Source organism: Bos indicus x Bos taurus, chromosome 14, assembly GCF_003369695.1.
Source record: "Bos indicus x Bos taurus breed Angus x Brahman F1 hybrid chromosome 14, Bos_hybrid_MaternalHap_v2.0, whole genome shotgun sequence".
Taxonomy (NCBI): Eukaryota; Metazoa; Chordata; class Mammalia; order Artiodactyla; family Bovidae; genus Bos; species Bos indicus x Bos taurus.
The window spans coordinates 22,537,792-22,555,601 of record NC_040089.1 but is presented as its reverse complement, the minus strand read 5'-3'; the positions used below and the strand labels follow the sequence as shown (position 1 = coordinate 22,555,601).

Sequence of the window (17,810 nt, the reverse complement as noted above, 5' to 3'; positions counted from 1 at the left end):
TCGCAAAGAGTTGGACAGGACTCCGCGACTGAACAAGACACAATCTGAGTCTGAGAAGCACTGTTTTAACTCAGGATTGGACACAGAAATGCTGCCCTGGCCTGGAACTCGGCACTGCTAACCATCTCTCAGGCGGGGTAAACGCTGCTGCCCCGGGACCCCCACACCTGACAACTGGAGGAATTTGTCATTAAATCTACAGCCTGCTTGCTCCCTGGGCATCTGTTAGGAATCCCTGTCTTTTAAACAAGAACACCAACACTGAGGCTTTTAAACTGTACACGCACACCTGAAGAGTTCAGAAGTCTGGACCTCCTTCCTCCCAGGAGCCTGGATTTGCCAGCTCAGTATTGTCACCTGGAATGCAGGTTCTGTGGTGGCCCAGTCTACCTCTGCAGAAATGGCTTCACTCCTGCTCCACCCAAGGATCCCGAGGCTGAGAAGAGCAGCAACTAGCTGAGGGTCCTTCCTGGTATCCCTTACAGGTCAGACACAGAGCCCAGCAGCTACTTTGGTCTGGAGTTCTGTGCTGAGCTCCCTCCCATCCAGCCGATTCCAGGAAAGCCTGGACTTTTTCTACCACAGGAGACGGGGTCCCCACCCCCTCCCTGGGGCAGCATCCACGCCCCGCTGTCCTCTAGGTCTGTAGGTAGGTCTGGCCAAGGAGGAGCAGTCTCAGAAAGTCAGGAGAGTGACAGGAGTTTCTTCCAGGGTCTATTTTCTGGCCCCATCCTGGTGGGCTCTGAATGACACAGTTTCACTCCTCCTCCCCTAGCCAGAGGTCCTGCCTGGCTAGCGGGATCCCTATGCCTACCACTACCTTGGGCTCCGGTAAGGCCTCTCCCTCTTCCACACACCAGTGATGGGTGACGCTCTGAGCCACTGCCAGGCTCAGGAAGCCAATGGTCCCTCCGAAGAGCCCCCTATATAAACACTCTCTTTGCCCCTTACTCTTCCTTCTTTCACCATTTTAATTAAGACCCTGACTGACACAGACACAACTTACTAAATAATTTTGCCAAAGAATATAAAATCTCCACATGCAGATACTTTTTGAAAGCTTTATTTACAAATTTACAGGTGTCCATAATCAAGAAGTCTAGAAACAGTGGCTTGAAATGCAAAAGATACACAGTCAATGTTAAAAGTTTAAAACCAACTGGGGTAAGAGAGCTTTCCAGGGGGAAAAAAGCGCTTTCTACCGCGGTTCATCAATTTTTCACTGAAGCCGTGGACGCTTTGCATCGCCTCCTCTGAGATGGTAACAGTGTTCAACGTTGTTCTCATTATAACCTTCATTCGAGGACAAACAGCAAAGTTTCATAGGCCGGCGGTTGTAATTCAGCCGACCTCCGAGGACAGAGCGCCGGGTCTAAGCCAGCATCGTGACGGCGAGCAGGCAGGTGGGGGATGTCGCGGTCCCCGGACGGCGCCTCCGCGAAGGAGTGAGGGGTGAGTTCCGTGCGCTGGGGGCTCCAGGCCCAGCCGGGGATGCCGGGACCCGACGGCCCACAGTGTCTGGGCATCGGCACGGTGAAGAAGGTCGGGTCTGGCTCCACGCGGTCCCGGGGGAGGGGGTCTCTTTGGCCGTGGGCAGAGGGGATCCGTAGAGCGGGGGGCGCGCCCAGGCCCTGGCAGGAGCGGGGGGGAGTCGGTCCGGTTGTCCCGTGGGTTCAGCAAAGCCCCAGCGCAGCGCCACCTCCTCCAGGAAGCCCACCGCACCGCCCACCCCGCCTCCCTGGAGACCGAGTCGCTCCCAGATCGGATCTCGCAGCGCCGGCCTGAGTCCCACTGGAGGGAGGCCCGCAGAGGGGTGGCCCGCAGAGGGGTGCCCCACATCTTCCCCATGAGAGTGAAGACGGCGCGGAGATTATTTTGAGCCATCTGTCAGACCAGAACTCGGTCCCCCGAGGGGTACTCCGGCCGTTTTCACCCACCGCGACCGAAAGAGTCACTCGGGTGGCCGCTCAGTCCTGAGTTACTAGGGTCCTAGAAGTGCCCACGAAGCCCCACTCCCCCGCAGCCCGACCCCGGCCCCAGTGAGGCAGACCGATGGGGAACGGTGACCAGGACCCAGGCCCACCGCCGGGCTGCCAGCATCCTTGAGACCCAGACCGAGACCGAAGAGGACACGCACAGTCCCAGCCTCTTCCTCTCGGGTGAAAGGCGCTCCCCCAGGGGTCCCATACTGCTTAAATGCAGGGCCTCTCCATTCATGTGCACAGGCTGTCTTTGCATGAGTGGGAGACAGTCTTAGGACTGTAATTGTGCATGAAAGGATTAGTATACAAACTTACGTGGGACTGGAGATGGGAAAAGTGAGTCTGACCCCAGGGGAGAGTGGGGAAGACCACCAACCAGGCAAACAGAGATCCAGCCTATAGGAATACAGGAACGCCAAATCTCACACACACACACACACACACACACACACGTGTGTGTGTGTGTGTGTGTGTGTTTATATATTGCATATATATTTATATATTTCATATAGTATATATGCATTTATATATGTTTATATATTTTATGTATATAAGTATTTCTATATTATATATGTATTTATGTACCATACATGTTCAAACCACTCAGTCTTAAGGGAGATGAACCCTGAATACTCGTTGGAAGGACTGATGCTGAGGCTGAAACTCCAGTATTTTGGTCATCTGATGCGAACAGCTGACTCACTGGATAAGTTTCCTGCTGGAAAAGATTGAAGCCAGGAGAAGAGAGCATCAGAAGAAGAGATGGCTGGATGGCATCACCGATGTAATGGACATGAACTTGGGCAAACTTCAGGAGATGGTAAGAGACATAGAGGCCTGGTGTTCTGCAGTCCATGAGGTTTCAAAGAGTCAGACACGACTGGATGACTGAACAGCAACAAAGTATATATTATATATGGATTTATATATATATGCTCATATTATATATGTATCTATAAAATATATATATTTAACTGAAAAGGCAAGCTGCAGAATAATAGGGAGAATACATCCCATTTGTGAGGGCAGGAAGAGGGGAGAATCCTACAGGACAGGTAGAGACCGCTAGTTTTTCCCTTGATGTTCTGCTTATATGACTATCGAAAAAATAGGAAAAGTTATACGTGTTAATGAAGCTATTTATGCAGAACACAAATGATTTTGCATTGGTAAGATGAAAATAAAGCCTGGTCATTTTTTTTCCTTTAAAAAAAAAAAAAAAGCGCTAACTCTCCCCCAAGTCGGAAAGACCGAAAGTAAAAGGAGCTTGAACTCCTCACAACCAGAGGCCATGGCGCCCGCCTTTCTAACACCAACTTCAGCATCAAAAAAACAGAGCTCAAGATGAGCAGCTTAAATTCTAAAGCTCCGCCCGTTTTCCGAAAGGTGCCCTTAATTCATTTCCAGCTTTATTAACGACCAGCAGTTTTGTCTGCCGTAAATCTCTCAATTTCTACCTGATAAATAAAGAAGGAATCAGGTCTTTTTAAAAAAAAAACTTAAAAAAAAAAAAGCACTCGAGTTTTCTTTTTTACAGAAACTTGCCTGATTAGAGGTCACCTTTAGAACCATTCCGAAGACCGCAAAAATATATTCTTTACCATTTACCCCTAGAGAGGGTGAACCTGATTTCATCTCCTGCTCCCAAGACGATTCTGCACCTGCCTGATCACCGCTTTCCTGCTGGTAAAGCTCCAGGTAGGAGCGAGTTCTCAGGGGTAAACGCATGCACACTTCCCCAAGCCAGCGTCCCCTCCACCCCACCGCATCCAGCCCTGCAGACGCCCCCACCCCTTTCTCCCTCCTGCGTTCTCCGGGAGGGAGTCCGGCGCAGCACCGCGTCCTGCCGGCCCGGGCGTCCTGTGGGACGCCGGCGCTGCTCCTCGAAGGCGCAAGGTGGAGACTCGCCCTCAGTCGGCCCGCGGTCCCGGCCGGTGCCCCGCCGCTCGCTGCCGCCTTGTCTTCAGTTTCGCATCCCCAGGGGGCCCAGCCCGGCGGTGCCGGCACGCCGCGCGCTCCGGGGCTGGCTCGGAGGTCACTGGCGTACCCCGCCTTCGGGCTGCTCTCGGCCATCCAGCTCGGCCCCGCGCCCCGCAACCCCTCGCGGGACCTGCCGCCTCGCCCGTCCGGAGGAAAGGGGTGGGGAACAAGAGGGGGAGATGCCCGCGCCCCCGGCCCGGCCCCGGCCCCAGTTCCAGCCCAAGGCTCAGTCGGCGACCCCGCCGGCTCAGGGACGCTGCGGGCGCCTCCCGGCCCTGGGGTCGTTCCTGCACAGACCTCCTGACCCTTCGAGAGCCCGGCTCCCGGCGCTGGCCGCACCCGAGCGGCCGAGAACCCGGGCCCGAGCACCGCGAACACGGCCACCCGCTCCCTACTGCGCGGCGTACAGTCTGGGTTTATCTTCTTGTTCGGCAGAAAGTCACAGGCCGAGACCCCAATCCCCTCCCCTCCTCGGGGGAGAGTCAGACCCGGATGTCCCGTTGGGACCTCTGAGGTCCCCGCGTGGCAGACCCCCTCCTGAAAGATTCGTAAGGGAAACCCTTCAAGGCCGATTCGCTCCGGACCGCGCACACCGGCTCCGACCAGCCCTCCCGAGGGCGCAGAGCCACCGGAGCGAGCGAAACGCCTTGAAGCGAGAGTACGACGTTGCGGTCGTTCCGTCCGGGTCACCAGGGGGCTGTACTCTTGCTCGACCTTCACCAAACCTAAGAGCTTTTACCTTCTAGGTTGAGTCACTTCGGGGTCTGGTTGAAATGCCCTCTGAATTAGGAGCAGCCGGAGCGCGGTTCCGCGCAAGCGGAGCGCGGCGCCCTGGGCTTCCAATGCCTTCTGCGCCCGGAGACTACCGCGCGGGAGGGACTCTCCGCCGCCTCCCGGGACCTGGGCCCGCGCGTGGCGGAGGGTGGGGGTGGGCGTGGAAACTGACTGTCGTGCGCAGGCTTCGCCCCTGAACATGATTTTCATTTTCTTTGTGCAAAACTTCAGCGACACTACTCCTTCCTACTGGGAGGAAGAAGGGACTGGATCTAAAATCACAACCTCGGTGGGAAGCAGTCCCGACGGTCTGGGATTGATTGAAACGCTGTGAACACAGATGCCTTTGCTTATAACACATGCATCACCATCACTATCCCGTCTGCTTCCTCCCCTCACCTCAGACACAGAAAATTTATCCCAAAACATCCCCTTTCGCCGGACAGAGGAGAGCCGCAGGGGAAAATAGGGGGCACTGATAATCTTACTTCGCAGAGGGGAGAGAGGACTTCCTGCCTTTGGAATGAAACAAACAACAACAATAACAACAACAACTTGGAGGGAGGGGTTTACCCAGAAGCAAAGATAATCAATAGAACAAATGGAAATACGGCTGTTCGGTGAATGGAAGCCCGGGACGACCAGCTTGGAAGTCAGTGTCTAAACTGATGGACTGGAACTAGCCTCTCGGGCACATTAATAAATTAATCGCCAGAGGAACAGTTACTAATGTAGGTAAAGACCCATAGGACCAAAAGGGGAGACAGGGGAACTGACTAGATTTTGGATGCCTTAATTTTTCTGAAAGCTGACATGAAATAATGGTTGTCAGGCAAGAATCATTTCTTATAACCAATACATAAAGTAAAAAAGATGAATTAAATAGGAAAAAATTTTAAATCATATTTAATGAATTTAAAAAGCTATACACTTTCCGTACCCACAACCTCTTTACTGAAATTGCAAACTTGAATTTCTATTTTATTTCTCCCTTCTGTAATCTCCCATTTCAGTTTAATATTTTTGGTATGTGTGTCTGTGTGCATCTACAATCTGAAGTCTTTTTTTCAGACACCCAAACAGATTTGTTAAAATAAGCAGAATCCAGACCTATGTACTGCAGAAGGAAATGGCAACCTGCTCCAGTATTCTTGCCTGGAAAATCCCACGGAGAGAGAGGCCTGGAGGGCTACAGTCCCTGGAATTGCAAGAGTCAGACATATGTATTCCTGTGGCTGATTCATGCTGATGTATGGTAGAAACCAACACAATACTGTAATTATCCTCCAATTAAAAATTAAAAATTTTAAAGAATATATTTAGTAGAAAACGTGCACATACAAAACTTAGCAGAACCCAATATGTAGGGAACAACTCTAAAATTGTCCCTTTGTTTCATGGTTGGGTCAGAGTTTTCTTGTCTTCACCGCACCAACTACTACCCTTGAAGAAATAACTTCCAAGGACTTTGGTGGTTCAGAATCCCTTCTATGTAGTTCCAACATAACTTAAACCTGCTGGAGTTGCTTGGAATTCCTGGAAGCCAGACTTTTTTCTTCATACACTTTCTTTCTTCATTTCACTCTATTTACTCATCCTCAAGAATTTCAACTCTTTTATGCCCTTAAAAAAATAAATGGCTTGGCCATGTAGTTCAGGACTTGAGAAACTACGACTGGTGGGGGAAAGTGCTGACTAAAAGGTGAATACTAGCAGTCTTGACACTGAGCAGTGTGTCTAGGTGAACTGTCCCTTTTATAAAGACCTTGAGATTTTCATACAAAATGAGTTGATATGAATTGAGGCATTCTATGTGAAGTTCTTCTTCAAATGACAATCATTTCCATTTTAAAACCAGAGAGGCTGAGCTGCCCAAAGCACAGACTGAAACACACAATCTGGATTCCCAGCTCACACCGGCAAGCTTTCGAGGCTGGGAAATTCTCAATCCACCAGACAAAGCACCAGGGGAGGGGAGTTACTGCTGTTTCTCTTTCCCATTGGAATAACGAAATCAAATCCCTCGAGTCTACTGGGAAAGATGGAGACACGTGGAATCAAAAGGTTGAGAAGGGGAGAGAGAAGAGGAAGAGATTCCTGTGGTGCAGAAACAATCCTTTAAACACCATCTAATTCGTCCCTACAACAAGCCAGTAAGGGAGACAGATATGGCTTGTATTGTCCTCCCTACTTTTTTACAGATGAGCAGAGACCAGGAAAGGTTAGTGCCTTTACCAAACTTACAAAGCTACGATGCTAAGCCAGAGAGGACTTCTGACTCAAAGCCTAAGAGTTTTCTCCTTTCCAAACACTTCCGCTTATTCAGCCATTCTCTGCTCTGCTCCAAAAGCTTAGGCTTTGTGTTGCTAGGTTTGCAGTCCTGACACGTATTCAGCAGAAAGGAGTTCTAGCCACTGGCGACTGTCTCAAATAGAAGAGAGGCCAAACAGGAACTCCCCATTCCTTCAGGAATGTCCAATGGAAAACTGAGGGAGGTACCAAGTACAAGCCAGTCACTCAGTCCATTTCTGAGCACTTAGAAGGTGCCCGGTTAGGAGACACAAAGTGAACGCATGGTCGTTGTGCCCCAGTGCTCCTTGAAACCCCCCAGGAATCAGACAAACCAGAATATTGCTAACCATTCTTTTCCTTGCCTTACAAGAGATCAAGTATGTGAGAGGGCGCTGACCATGACCCTGGAGGAATCTGGGTCCACCGCATGGCTGCTGCAGCATGTTGATCCTCATCCGAATCACCACACAGAGTGGAATTTCACAAACCATCCTTCTGAGCAACATCAGTTTGGGGATTTATGGATTTGACTCTGACAAAGTGTTTGAGACTTCGGCTCAAGTGGAAAGAAGACCCTCGAAGCTAATTGTCTTCTGTAAGAATACGATGAAAAGTTTTTTCTTTTATTTAATCAAACTGTTTGGGCCTAAGCTGCAGAGAATGTTTAAAGAACATTATTACTATTGTAGCAACAACTTATTTAACGCTTGCTGTCAGTGCTAAGAAATTTTATATTTTGCTAAGTACTGTTTTATGATATAAATACTATTTTGTACCACACTGAGAATTTTTAATATCCAGAATTTTGAATAAAGCTGGGAGAATTGCCAGTGGTGAGGTTTGGTGTTCATGTGAGGCGCATGGTGCAAACTGACTTACAGGAAGCTGCCTAACGATTCAAGAGAAAGCACAGAGCTTCCTCGCTGGAGGGAAGGTTGAGGAAGGTGTTACAGTGAAAAATTAAGGGGATGCAGCTGATCCCAGATCAGGGAACCTCAAGGAATGTTCTGTGAGTCTCAGGTTGATCATGTTGAAGAAGGAGCAAGACATGCCTCATCCTATTCCAGACAAGGATGAACAGGGACACTAAAACCACTTTTTCTCAGATGAATACTCAGGATTCAGAAGGAAGCACCTTGTAAGCAGGAAGAATAAATCAATGCTGAAATAATAAATGTGATATCTCTCTCCCCAAGCCAGTGCTGTCAAAAATAATCAAAGGAGAATAGGAGGAGGAAGGCAGTGTTGAACATCTATTTTGTGACCAGGCAGTTCTGAGTATTAAAAACAAAATGGGTACTTCCCTCATGATCCAATGGTTAAGAATCTGCCTTATAATGCAGGGGAGGCAAGTTTGATCCCTGAGTGGGGAAATAAGATCCCACATGGAATGGAGCGAAGGCTCCCTGCAATGAAAGATCCCGCATGATGTGTGCCCAAAGCAGGGGGGGGGGGGGGGGGGGCGGGGAGTAACAAGTAAGAAAACAAAACAAAATTAATAAAAAAATAAAAACAAAATGAAATGGGACACTTAAGAAAGTTAGACCACAATGATATATTTTGGTTCGTAGCACCTATTCCATTTTCTCTTAAATTCTTTTGTTTATATGTGCTTTTCTTGACATCAGCAGAAATTTATATAAAAATCTGAACTCTTCTGCAGTATAATTCAGATTAAAGGTACAATCATCTTCTGACATAAGAACAGTAAGTGAAAGAAATAGCTTCATTGGGATATTGTCTCATAGTTGCTTGTATAAGGAGCTTACACATTTATTTGTAATTTATCAGGCCTGCCCTTGCAGCTTTAATACAGATGAAGGCAGTGTCTCAGTGGGAAAAAAAAATATTCTCTTCTTTTCTGAGTCCTTCAAAGGTGTGTAGACTCTGCTGGCTTCCAGTCTGGGTACCTCAGCCCATGAAATGGTTGGATTCCTACCTCCTGACATAATTCTAAAATACTTCCAAGGTAAAGACGAGGCAAGAAGGAGCAGGTGAAGCAGTGTGTCCTTTATGTATTTGTTCCCAAATAAAACCATTAAAATTGAGACAAATTTAATATTTGAAAAAAGTCATGACATATATATATATACATTACCATGTGTAAAACATAACTAGTGGGAAGCCGATGTAAAGCACAGGGAGTTCAGCTCCGTGCTCTGTGATGACCTAGAGGGGTGGGATGGGGGGAGTGGCAGGGAGGCTTAAGAGGGAGGTGATATATGCATACATATAGTTGATTCACTTCATTGTACAGCAGAAATTAGCACAACATTATAAAGCAATTATGCTCCAATTAAAAAATAAAAAAACAAAACAGTCATGAGCTGGTCCTTATAGTCACTTCATCTGAGTCTGTTTAAGGAAAGAGGACTCTGAACATGTGGTGACACCAAAGACCTCTAACCCGAGTCAAGTTCTACATTCTGCCCTTCACTTTAAAATTGCATTGGTGTCTTTGACAGGACCCAAAACTCTTTTCCTGATTTTTCCATGAGGACCCACATTCTTACACTTCAAAATAAGAAAGGGTCATTTAAGGAAAAAAGACTGCTGGATAATCTGTTGCTAAGTAACCAAGCTCCCCAATACTTCATAGTTTACAACCACCATCTTTTTTCTTTCTTTTAAATCTCTCCTACCTGTGAATTGATCGAGCTCATTCTGACGTTGTTCTTCTACCTCTCTTGCATTCCAGTTGGAAGGATGGTGGCCAGAGATGGGAGTCAGCCACGCAGCCTCTCCTCTCCACACAGCCTCTGCACGTGGTCTCACCACCTTGATAACCAGCTTTCCTACACAGTCACTCAGGAGCACAAGAATGACTGCCAAGCCTTGGCCGAGGGCTGGCACAGCCTTGCCTGCGCTGCATTCTATTGGGTTAGAGTAGCAAGTCCAACCCAGATTACAGGTGGGAGGGGTTGATACAAGGATGTAAGCACCCAAGGTAGGGAGCAAAGCTATCGCCCACAACACCGCACAAAGGAAAAGACCCACATCTTCACCGGGGTAGGGCATCGCTTTTTGCTTTGAGAGATGTACTGCTCTCCTGCTTCTTGATTCAAAACTCAGTGATAGGAGAGTTATTGAGATGTCCCTGTCTTCTCAAATAAAGGGAAACTACCTTTTTGGTTCAATGCTTGGGCCCTATGCTTCCCAACGAACCTTGATCATCAGGGCTTCTAAATCTGAGGTTTTCACATTCCTACAACCTCTGGAGGAGTTATGAGAAGTCGTGCCTAAAACTATGTCTAAAATATTCCACATGTGCGTGTGTGCCTGCATCCGAGAAGGCCATTCCTCGCTTTCGTAGACTATAATCTTAGACGAATGCAAATAAGCATGACCCAGGGTGCTGGAGCTCAGGACAGCAATTCTGATTTCTAACTCCTGACCAACTTCTAAAGTATCTCAGAAGTACAGATGGGGGTGGGGTGGGGAATACTTAGATCATTTAGGTATTTTTCAAAGTAAAACAAAAAGCAGTCACTAGCTGGCACTTGAGGTCACTCCCTCTGAGTCCACTTGAGGACAGACAAGGAATAGGCAAGAGCTTCTGCCCCTAAGAGTTATTGGAGTTAAAGGCATTGGAAATGCTGAACCGTTTTAGTTCTTATTTTCCCTCTCATTATTTGACCTTTCCCTGGTGAGTAGTTAAGAATGTGACTTCATGGACTTTTGGTTCTTTGAAACATTTTCGTTTCTCCTTTCCCTATTTATTTATTTACTTATTTTTTTGGCCATATGGCAATAGCATGCAGAATTCTCCTACCAGGGATGGTACCTGTGCCCCCTGCAGTGGAAGCAGAATCTTAACCACTGGACCACCAGGGAAGGCCACATCTTCTTAATTTTTTTTGAGGCAGCAGCGAAGTGTACAACTGACTCTCCTTGTGCCCTAAAAATGCTTGGTGGGATCTGAACTGGTGACCCGGCCTTGACCCTCAGCAGGTGAGGTACCTCTGCTCACTTCATCCACCAGGAATGCAGGAAACAGAACCTGTCTGGGGTCAGAGGAAGGAAGAATAGTGTAGGGTACTGCTGCTGCTACTGCTAAGTCACTTCAGTCATGTCCGACTCCCTGCGACCCCATAGACAGCAGCCCACCAGGCTCCCCCGTCCCTGGGATTCTCCAGGCAAGAACACTAGAGTGGGTTGCCATTTCCTTCTCCAATGCATGAAAGTGAAAAGTGAAAGTGAAGTCGCTCAGTCATGTCGGACTCTCAGCGACCCCATGGACTGCAGCCTACCAGGCTCCTCCGTCTGTGGGATTTTCCAGGCAAGAGTACTGGAGTGGGGTGCCATTGCCTTCTCCGATAGTGTAGGGTACTAGAGGCAAATAAGTGGATTGGACGATAGCTAGAACACTGAAGTGAAGGTTTGCACATCAAATGTTTAAGGTAAACTGTTATGCCTAACAAAATAGACTTATTTTCCTCACTGAAATTCCTATCTTGAACACTCCTAACACCCAGGAACTCTTTTATATTAAAAAAAAAATAGGAACTCTTTATATTAAAAAAGACATGCCCTATTTCTCCAGAGAATCCAGCCAACCACCTCAGTTCAGACAACCCTCAAGATAAATGCTTTAAGCCGCCTTCCTACTCCTTCCTTTTCTCTATAGCATTTATCAGTATACAGAATGGTAGCTTCTCACAACCAGAATGCAAGTTCTCCCAGTGCCCAAGGATATACTGTGCACAAAGGAAAAACAAAAGTGAACAAATACGTTGTCAGAACTTGCAACACCAGGCTTTCACCATGTACACAGCAAGTAAGGGATCTGTGCCTCCACATGTCACTTGCAAAACGGGGAGAATTGCACCTAAACTCCCAGGCTTCATCAGGCTCAAAATCAGTGCAAGACAGCATTGACGAAACACCTGGTACAGGAAATGCCCATTGTAAATCACCTGTATCCATCCATTTATGTCCCATCTGCTAAGTGTGATGGGAAGGGCCACAAACACAAACAGAGAAAGGCTGATCAGCTTCACAACCTGTGACTCAGTTTCTTCCCTGACAGGGCAGGACAGTGATGCCCCAGGACTGCAGCTGTGGTTGCATTTGCAAAGCATGTTGCGTACATATCCTCCTTGGATCCCTCCCAAGCTAAGAACTGCAGGTTATCAGGAACTGCAGCAGGCCCCATATGCAACTTATAGCAAAATATCCCACTGAAATGATAGGTGCTAAGTTTCACTAACAGTTGAGGTCACAATGCACATTTTATTTTGATTAGTTCCTATGACTTTTTCCAATTATTTTTAACCCAGGAACACTGCTTTCCAAGGTGTAGACCTGTGATGACTGGCGATTTCAGTATTGAGAGGGAGTTTTAACGACTCATGGTGAAATTTAGAAAAGAAAAAATATATCCAAAAGCCTCTTTATGCAGGTCTCAAGATTCAACCAAAGTTACCTGGATATTCTCCTGAGTTTGAAAGTGATATACCAAAACTGAAAAATATTTAGAGAATTATGATTAACCTGTACTATGTAGAGACTAGGGTCACCTGAAATGCATAAGTTAGGCTCATTCTGTGAGTTTCCTTTCCCCTAGGCAAAACCAACTAGGGATGCCCAAATGTTTATTTGAGGGCTTCCCCTTCAAGTCATTCAGGTTTACTATTACAAGAGAATGAGAAATTCACTGTGACTGTATGTTTAGTGTTATAGTTAAAGCATTTCTAATTCTATTAAATACTTAACAGGGATCTCAAAAACTTGCTTTTGTGACAGAGGAGCTAGCAGAGTGAGAAAAGTGGAATTCCAGATTTTATTTTATTTTTAAAGATTGAAAAAAAAACACACCCGGGATAAAAATTTCGTTGATCAATAAAGCTTTGAGAAACGGAGCGAGTTGTTCCCTGACCCACTGGTGAACTTGAACTTGGAAATGGGGTTTTGACAAGGGCCACTGTGGGAAACAAGGGTCTGAACCAATCTTCAGACATCACCTCCCCCCGTTTTACTCCCCACCCCACCCCCAAGTGTTCAAGTGGCAGACAAAATAAATTACCATAAATTATACGCCAAGGCAACTTAAAAACAACACAATGCGACGCGAGGCTGTGTCCCTCGATCCTTGGGGAGGTGTGTAACACTGTGCGCGCTTCTGGCCGCAGGCCCGGCGGGCTGGGACGGCTCACACGTCGGGATAGTTGCAGTAATACACCGCGGAGCTGGCGTCGGACACCACCGAGGACAGGGCCCCGTGGCCGTCGGGCAGGGTCACGCCGGCGTCGTGTCCCGGGTAGGGGAGCCCCATCTCCGGCTTGCACACGAAGTGCAGGTACTGTTCGAACTCCGTGCGCTCCACCTCCCCGAGTAGCTCGGCCGGGGCGCCCGGTTCTGCGCTGTCCCGGCAGTGCAGCGCCTCTGGCGGGGGCGACGGCTGCCCCGGGCCGTGCGGGGGCGGCTGCGGCGGCATCTGGAAGCCGCGTCCCCCGCCCCCCGCCGCCGCCGCCTGTGAGCCCACGGGGCCGTAGTACATGTGCAGGGCGCTGGGGGGCGCGAGGAGGCCCGGCATCGCGGGGCCCGCAGGCTCCGGGCCCAGCCTCGGGTGCAGGGGCCCCGCGCCGGGCGGCTCCGGGGGCCCAGCGTAGTCCGCGGCCGGGGCGTAGCTGTAAGGCCCAGGGGCCGGACAGTCCGCTGGCAGCGGCGCGGCGAAGAAGGCCGGGTCGGGTTCCACGCCGTCCAGCGGGGACGTGTCGGGCGTGGGCAGAGGGTAGCCGTCGAGCTGGGGTGCGCCCAGGCCCGGGCAGTCGCGGTAGTGGCCGCCCAGGTGCGGGGGCAGCAGCGGCGGGCCCGCGGGGAAGCCCTGCTCCGGGAAGGGCAGGCCCAGGCCGTCCATGGCCACGCGGCCGCCCTCGGGGCCCAGCGCGGCCGCCGGCGGCTCGGCCAGGCCATGCAGGAAGCCGCCCTCCACCCGCTTTAGCCGCTTCACCTGCTTGCGCCGCCGCGGCCGGTACTTGTAGTTGGGATGGTCCTGCATGTGCTGGACGCGCAGCCGCTCGGCCTCCTCCACGAACGGCCGCTTCTCTGCCAGCGTCAGTGCCTTCCACGACTTGCCTGCGGGGCGTGGGATGGACCGGGCCGCGGGTTTAGCGTTTGCGCCCCCGCTCCCAGGCCCAACCAGGCCCTACCGCCCCCCTGCGACCTCGGCTGGTGCCACTCCCGGGGCGGGGGTAGGGATTAAGGGAAAGGTTGAAGGCTGGGGCTGTGGAGGCCGAGAGCAGGCTGGGCACTGGGGGAAGACGCGAGATCTCGGGCCCTCCAAGACATTCCCCCCATCCCCCCGCCGCCTTTCTGTCGCTCCTGGAAGCGGCTTCCCGCTCACCACCCGCGCTCGTTCGAGGAACTGGCCAGGAGTCGGGGGAACGGGCGACCCACCCAGCCCCGCGCCAGGGTGCCCTCGCCGCCGTTCGGATGCGCGGGAAGCCGCCTCCCCGGAGTCCCGGCCGACGGTGAACCCGGGGACCGAGGCCCAAAGCCGCTTGGAGAGTAGGAGATAGGACAGCGGGAAGGAAGAGGGACCCCAGGGAAGGACGTGGGGGCCGCGCACCCGCAGCCTCGGTCGCAAGGTCCTCACCGTCTGACCCTCAAGGTTCGCCGGGCCTGGGCCCCGGCGCGGACTCACCCAGCATCTTGCTCAACTCGGCGTTGTGCAGATCTGGGTTCTGCTGCGCCAGGCGCTTGCGCTCGTCCTTCGCCCACACCATGAAGGCGTTCATCGGCCGCCGGATGCGAGACTCGCCCTTCGCTCGGCCCGCCGGCCCGGCCGGCGCACCGGCGCTCGCCGCCGCCTCGCCCTTCATCTTCATGTCCCCGAGGGGACTCAGCGACTCGGCCCAGGGACAGGGGCCCAGGCCGGCCATCACGGCGGGCAGCGCGCTCCGGGGCTGGCTCTGCTCGTCACTGGCGTACCCCGCATCCGGGCTGCTCATGGCGCTCCAGCCCGGCCCTGCGCCCCGAACCCTCCGCCGGACACGCCGCCTCCCCCTGCCGGGGGGAGGGGGTGGGGAGCGAGAGAGGAGATGCCCGGCGGGCCGGTCGCGTCCCCCGACCGGACCCCGCCGCCCGCGTTCCTGGCAGATCGATCGCAGTAACTGGCGCTACCCGCGCCCCCACCAGCCCAGTGCCACTGCGGGCGCCCCCCGGCCGCCGGGCCTTTTCTGCACAGACCCGGCCAATGGAGCGGCGGGGGCGGGCCGGCCGGCTACGTTAGGCCCACGCCCAGCCCGCCGCCCAGGTCCCAAGTTTCAGCTCAACCCCACGCCCGCCCTTCCCCCCTCCCCGGCCCCGCGCCCAGGGCGACACCTGCCCCTGAGAGAACGGGTTGGAGCCGGGCTTTGGCGCCGCGTCGGCTCCCACCCTCCAAGAGGGACCCCTGATCAACCTTCTAGGGTGCTGATCGCCCTGCTGCCTAGAAGTACTTGGCCACTGCAGTCTGGATCGAAGCAGGAAGCACCCACTCAACCTGGAGCTGAGGAGCTTTCAGCGGTGGGGGGCTCGCCTTCCCAGAGTCCCACGGACATGTCTCCGAACTGGAAAACACTTTCTCTCCCCAAGGACTCGACGTACCTGTATTATATTCAAAATGCTATGTCCGAGGTAAATTCTACTTTCGGAAACAAGATTACAAATGTCATCCTGAAGAATTTTTTTTTTTTAAGCTTTATCCAAAGAGACTAACCCACCCTTGAAAATGTGTACAGGAAATGTTTAATAAACTTAACAAAATGTCCTCCTATGTGTTCAGGAAAAAAAGCAAGATTTAGTTTTGATTTCTTAAATGTGGTAAAGATAGCGATATTCATCTAAACGCCTGTCGAATGGAGAAAATAAAGCAACCTTTGAGGAACAAAATACCTGTACCCCTTGGGGTCAGTTTATGGTATTGGGGGGTTCTTCAGTGTTTCTCAAGACTGGAATGAAAACTTTTAAGATTTAAACTTATGTTTAAATTCGAGAGGCCTTTTTTGTGGGTTTGTAAACAAACCCTTCTGTCAAACTTACATACAGCACACCAAACATCAGCCAACAAGTTTATCCTTATAACCCTGTGAGGTAGAGCCCATTCTGTCTTACAGGAGAGGAAGCTGAGGCCCAGAGACGTTAAGGACCTTGCCCACTAGCACAGCACTGGGGAGTGGAATCACCTCCAGAAGTCTGCCCTCAGACTTGGCTCTATTAACTACTAACCCAAGCTGTTGCATTTGTGTATTTGTTTATGTGTTGTGTTGTTTGCTAAAGCAGTGAACACAGCCGCTCCTGCATAAATAGACAACTTTTATCAATCTCCACAACAGATTTGCTTTGTTTACTGTGAAGAGACATGAAAACTAGGGCTTACCGGGATCTGGGAGGTAAGGCCTGAAGCTTGCAGTGTGCCATTGCTTGACAAGTAGTCTATCAAGACTGCTTACTGGGGGCATTCATAAAAACAAAGAAACAGCCTTTGAAAGCAATTGGCCTTCAGTTTCTCTGAGTTTGCTATTTCTCCAAAGAACTTCTGCACTTGTTTTAAGCCAACTTAATTCCTTGAGTATCTGTGACATAGGCTGCCCCCCACCCCCACCTTCAGTGGCCAAAAAGTGGTTGTAGTTCCTGGGTCTCTGAGATTCAGAGAAGAAAAAAAGTTAATCTGCTTAAGGAAATAATGGAGAAGTGTTATTTTTAATAGATGGTTTTGAAACAACTGATAATCTTAAACACATTTAACTGATTATGCACTTCTCCTTTAAGAGCTTATTTTTCTGTAAGAGAAAAATATGGGCTTGAAAATTAAGCGTGATTGCTTTGCAACTGGTTATCTAAGTAAGGAAACTATAGGAGTAAAGAGAGAACAAATTAATCCTGTAGGGCCTTGTTCCTTGATGTTTTCTTGGCGATCGTTTCTTTATTGCAAAGTAATAAACATTTTCCAAAGATCTCAAAGCAGGATTTCTGTTAGGGCAAAAGTTTTGTGAACTAATAGTTTTCTTAAAATAGCGATTGAAAAACCAAACAAAAATAATGCCTGTTCCAGACTACATTTCTCTCTCTAGATGAATCTATTTGATGAATTCCATAAAAAAAATAACATAGGGTACAGGAAATGCAATCCAGGTGTAAGTTCAAAATATATATATGCACAGGTTTACCCTGTACATTTTATTCATCCTTAGGTGCCTCTTTGCCACCTCATTACAGGAAGAGGTGCCAAGAAGGTCGAGAAACTGATGGGGGGTTCTTGTTATTATCTGCACTTGTTCTTGGAGTCTAACTACTGCTTTTTCTTTTTTTTTTTTTTAAGATATTGAGAAATTAGGTGAGAGCACAGGATGCATAGGATGGAGATGTAGCTTCAGATTTTGGTGTCTCTCCACCCCCTACTTATTTTAACACTCTCCCTAGGAGTTATAACATAACGATTTACTTATGTTATTTACTTAAAGGAATTGTGGTGCCTTTCCAAGACGAGTCCCTCCAGCAGGCGGTTACCTGTGCTCATCCAGGCTTCTGATCCTGCTTTTATCATAGATTTGAGGGGACCGTGTTGGGGTGGGGGGTGGCGGCGCCGCAGACGTCCACGAGGTTTGTGTGGACTCTTCTATTTCAGTCTCTTAACTAAACGCGGCGTTGGAAGTCGAGCTCTGGATGTTATCAGAGCCAGCCACAAATGCCACATGAAAAGCAGCAAACATCCGGAGTGGCTTCCTGCGAGCCTTGCTTTTCTCATCACGAGAGATTTACGCGGGGGGAGGGGGCCAGACAAATTGGCGAGGAGGAGCC

General features: G+C 50.1%; 2 protein-coding genes across 2 annotated transcripts; one reads left to right on the top strand and one right to left on the bottom strand.

Annotated features, from left to right (window-relative positions):
- Positions 1–3,326: 3,326 nt before the first annotated feature.
- Positions 3,327–5,070, top strand: LOC113903997 (basic salivary proline-rich protein 1-like). The gene is made up of 3 exons (XM_027560645.1): positions 3,327–3,368; positions 3,632–4,641; positions 4,752–5,070. The coding sequence occupies exons 1-3, from the start codon at positions 3,327–3,329 to the stop codon at positions 5,068–5,070; spliced, it is 1,371 nt and encodes a 456-aa protein (XP_027416446.1).
- A 7,717-nt stretch (positions 5,071–12,787) lies between these two features.
- Positions 12,788–15,279, bottom strand: SOX17 (SRY-box 17). The gene is made up of 2 exons (XM_027560994.1): positions 14,674–15,279; positions 12,788–14,105 (listed from the first exon to the last, which is right to left on the bottom strand). The coding sequence occupies exons 1-2, from the start codon at positions 14,978–14,980 to the stop codon at positions 13,180–13,182; spliced, it is 1,233 nt and encodes a 410-aa protein (XP_027416795.1). The 5' UTR covers positions 14,981–15,279; the 3' UTR covers positions 12,788–13,179.
- Between the last annotated feature and the right edge of the window lie 2,531 nt (positions 15,280–17,810).

What these genes read in the sequence shown, in the direction of transcription:
- LOC113903997 (XM_027560645.1), top strand. Translation starts at nt 3,327, where the DNA reads ATGAGCAGCTTAAATTCTAAAGCTCCGCCCGTTTTCCGAAAG. An exon ending in CTCCGCCCGTTTTCCGAAAG is followed by an intron (nt 3,369 to 3,631) that starts GTGCCCTTAATT and finishes CCTGCTCCCAAG; the next exon opens with ACGATTCTGCACCTGCCTGA. An exon ending in TACGACGTTGCGGTCGTTCC is followed by an intron (nt 4,642 to 4,751) that starts GTCCGGGTCACC and finishes CCTCTGAATTAG; the next exon opens with GAGCAGCCGGAGCGCGGTTC.
- SOX17 (XM_027560994.1), bottom strand. Translation starts at nt 14,980, where the DNA reads ATGAGCAGCCCGGATGCGGGGTACGCCAGTGACGAGCAGAGCCAGCCC. An exon ending in CGAGTTGAGCAAGATGCTGG is followed by an intron (nt 14,106 to 14,673) that starts GTGAGTCCGCGC and finishes CACGCCCCGCAG; the next exon opens with GCAAGTCGTGGAAGGCACTG.